The 3,703-nt window shown below is 60.8% G+C and overlaps 1 protein-coding gene across 1 annotated transcript in view; it reads right to left on the bottom strand.

The window, feature by feature from the left end:
- The window catches only part of ADGRA2 (adhesion G protein-coupled receptor A2), a 29,026-nt gene that overhangs the window by 11,458 nt on the left and 13,865 nt on the right, over positions 1-3,703 (bottom strand). Inside the window, 5 exon segments of the mRNA XM_035896038.1 lie at positions 6-609; positions 900-989; positions 1,181-1,326; positions 1,489-1,612; positions 3,608-3,701. Of these exon segments, the coding sequence (XP_035751931.1) occupies positions 6-609; positions 900-989; positions 1,181-1,326; positions 1,489-1,612; positions 3,608-3,701 (1,058 nt within the window).

The following is a 3,703-nucleotide window of genomic DNA, read 5'->3' on the forward strand; positions in this document are numbered from 1 at the left end:
CTGGCACTGCTGGGTGAGGAAGAGGAGGAGGCACCGGAGCGAGCCGCCTCTGGGTCACAGCCGATGAAGACCTGCGAGCCATCCTCCGGCGCCAGCCCAGGGTGGACGTACGCCTGCATGGGCAGAGCGTTCCTGTAGGAGGGGCAGCAGGAGAACCAGGAGTTGAGGACATCCCGGCGCCGGATGCAATGGTGGATGAAGATGAAGAGCCCCAGCGCCACGGCAGTGATTCCATAGAGGCAGCTGAAGATGATGTTCAGGTACCAGCGCTGGGACACAGCCATGGCACCGAATGTCCACAGGGCGACGTACAAGGCGTGGGTGGTCACCAGCGCCCAGAACTGCACCTGCAGAGAGTAGACGCCGTCCGCCTCGGGGCAGGGTGGCCCCGAGTTCAGGGTGACCGAGATGGAGCCGGAGTCCGTCAAGAGGTCACTGGCACCCCCCAGCCGTGGTGGTGGCTCCAGTGGCTCGGGGATGTCTTTCTGGCGTGATGGTCGGCACTGGAGGCTGAGCCCGGTGCAGAGGAAGTAAATCCAGGTGATGAGCAAGATGAAAGCCACAGGGACATAGAAAGCCCCCAGGCTGGGCCGCCAGACCAGCCAGCAGCTGTATGGGAGGAAAGGGGCTCTGATGAGCAGACCCGGGTGCCTGCACAGCCGGCAGCCACGTGTCGTGGTGCTGTGATGCTCAGCACCCTTGCCCTGATGGCATGAGCTCGGCAGAGCCATGCTGGCTGCCAGGCTGCTTTTTCCCCAATATATGGAAAGCTTTCAGAAAAAAAATCTCACTGGCCATTCCCAAGCTTGCCTGGATTCCCAGTGCTGCCAGTTCCCCTGCCCAGGCAGAGGGAGACCACCCACCTGGGGAGGAAGGCACGGTCGAGCACGGACACTTACTAGGGGTTGTTGTCGTGGTAGTTGTGGATGTTGACGGCTGCCGTGATCCCGCAGATGATGAGGGGGATCCCACCGGCAATCAGGTAGAACCTGCACGGGGGGGACGACGGTGTCACCGCACACCCGGAGCAAGCCCTTGGGAGAGCACGGCACGGCTGCGGGCGGGATGGGCTTGTACGGCAGAGCAAGCCCTGCCCCGGCCTCTGGACGTGGGGCAGGGGAAGCTCTCGCCACTCTCTGCTCCCCCGTGGGGCCAGGGTGAGGGGCAGGGGTGTCCGTACCGTAGCATGGGTCTGGGGGCTGGCTGGGACGTGTCCCCGTCTGGCTGCCGTGGCGCCCTCCAGGTCACCTCCTTGTAGAGCACTCTGGCTTTCACCGCCATCCAGAGCAGGGTGGAGAGGGAGGAGTAGTGCAGGATGATGCCGACCTGCAGGAGAGAGGAGATGGTCGGGAAGGGGCAGGGGGGTTGCTGCAGACCTGGCTGCGTCCCCGCCGGTCACCATCCTGCGGGACTCGGCAGGGCGAAACCTCGCTGTGCTGGGCTCTGCAAAGCGCAGCCCTGCTGGCCGTCCCCTCTCCCGGTCCCTACCGCTTGGCAGACGATCAGGTAGCCGGTGAGGGTGATGCCTCCTGCGAAGACAGCGGCCGTCATGGCAATGTGGAAGCAGAGGTTAAGCAGCATGTGCCAGCCCTTCCGTGGGATGAGGATGGTGCTGGAAAAGAGGTGCAGTTATTCGCAGCTTGCAAGAGCCCTTCCCTGCAGCCCAGCTCCTGCCGGCACTAATCCTGCCTCCACGGCTCCAGTGGGGGGGGATGCGCCCCGCAGCCAGGCGGAGGAGGAGCCGTGCACATACACGCATGCACATGGGCGAAGGGCTCAGAGCTGCTGGCAACGTGTCCACCACAGGGCTGTCGCAGGGAGCCACCAGTGCGGGGACGCAGAGAAGGGGCTGGCAGGAGCCAGGCTGGAGGTGGGGGACGCTCTTGTTGTGCTCCTGGCTCTGAGCTGCTCCTGGCTTTGGCTGGGCCACGGCCGGGCACAGTCCCACCACGAGATGTGGGCGGGCAGCGCTGCCTGGCTTCCCTGGTGTTTGCTTCGCTTACAGCCACAGGAATGGCTCGGCCTTGTATTTATCTAAATAAGTACTCGCGCAGTGGTGGATGTAATAATGATTATCAGGTTCTTCCATCCGAGTAGCAGTCAGACGGGGACCGATAGCGTTCAGGGATTTAGCTGTTAATACCAGTTTCACTTACCATAAATTGAATGGCTTGGCTGTATATCTGCCTCGTTAAGTGTGTGTATATATATATATATAATTACTGTAGTGTATATAAGTATATGGATATAATTACTGTTGGGTTCTCCCACACAGACAAAAGCGCGATGGGGACTGATAGCATTGCCTGACTTTTTGTGTTTGTTTCAGGGAAACGGGGAGCGGTTTGGCCCTCTGTGCATCTCATTAAGTGCTTGGTAAGTGTTAAATACAATAGTTATGACCGGGTTATAGTTCTGAGGAATAGATAATAGATGTGGGCTAACGACGCTGCTTGACTTTGTCAGCATTTGTTTCACTGACAGTAATGGAATGGCTTGGCCTTATACCTATCTCATTAAGCACTTGTTAAGCGTTAGATCTAATCGGTTGTGTTGGGTCCTTCCAGCCGGGTGATCGATGGGGACCAAGAGCCTTGCTTGGCTTTGGCAGTGTCTGTTCCACTTCCAGCAGAAGGTTCTCACTTTGGCCTTTCATGCACCTCATTAAGTACTCGTTAAGCGTTAGTGATAGCCATTTCTATGTTCTTTTTGCTTTAGAGGCAGCTGGTGGGTAGGGGGCCCGCTGAGGTGCTTGCCCGCTGGCTCGTGCAGCGACTGCTGCCCCGAGCCCTCCGCATCCTGGTGGGGTCGGGGCGGGGGGCTCGGTGTGAACTGTGGGGCAGCGAGGGGCTCCTGCTGGCCCTGGGACTCTGGGCAGGACCCTGCCCTGCAGGGTGATGGCGGAGCGGTGCAGAGCCCTTGGCCCCAGAGGAGCCCAGCGCCAGCCTGGGATGAGGCTCTGGCAGCGTGGCTGGCCCCGTTCCTGCCCCTTGCCAAGTGCCCTGTTCACTCCACCCCGGTCGCTCACGGGGCGCTGCTTTTGGGGAGGGAGGGCCCTTGCGCTCCTGTCCAGCCACCACACCACTGCCCTACTGCCCCCTCGCCTGGGGGGCTTGTTGGCCTCAGGAATGGAGGGACCACATCCCCGAGTCCCCACTGCTCACCATTTCTGACTCAATGAGGTCTTGGCGGGGTCTTCACACCCACCCTCAAAGTCCCACTCATCTCCTCCGTGCCTCACATTGCAGGACAAGGTACAGCCCACCAGCCCCAGTCCCCATCACCATAAAGGCAGGACACATCCAGCCATTGCCCCAAGATGGGCTCTGGTGGCAGCACCACTTGCCTGGCAGCACTTTCCTGGAGGGCCATCTCCTGAAAGCCCATCTCCTGAAGGGCCATCTCCTGGATGGTCACCTTCTGAAGGGCCATCCTCTGGATGGTCACCTCCTGAAGGGCCATCCCCAGGAGGGCCACCCCGTCACACCTCCCTCCCCGCTGCCGGCAGTGCCTGGGGTGCCCCTCCAGCTGCCCACAGAGACACCCACCCAAGCACAGCCCCCCTCCAAGTCCCCTGGCCAAGGCCGGTGCCAAGATGCTCACTCACCCGTGGTTGACGATGTAGGTGATGATGGTGGTGAAGAGGCAGAGCAGCAGCACAGCCGTGCAGGTGTACATGGCCGGGTGCAGCACCTCCACGGCG

This window comes from Egretta garzetta, unplaced genomic scaffold (assembly GCF_000687185.1).
Source record: "Egretta garzetta isolate BGI_Z169 unplaced genomic scaffold, ASM68718v1 scaffold296, whole genome shotgun sequence".
In the NCBI taxonomy this organism is placed as follows: Eukaryota; Metazoa; Chordata; class Aves; order Pelecaniformes; family Ardeidae; genus Egretta; species Egretta garzetta.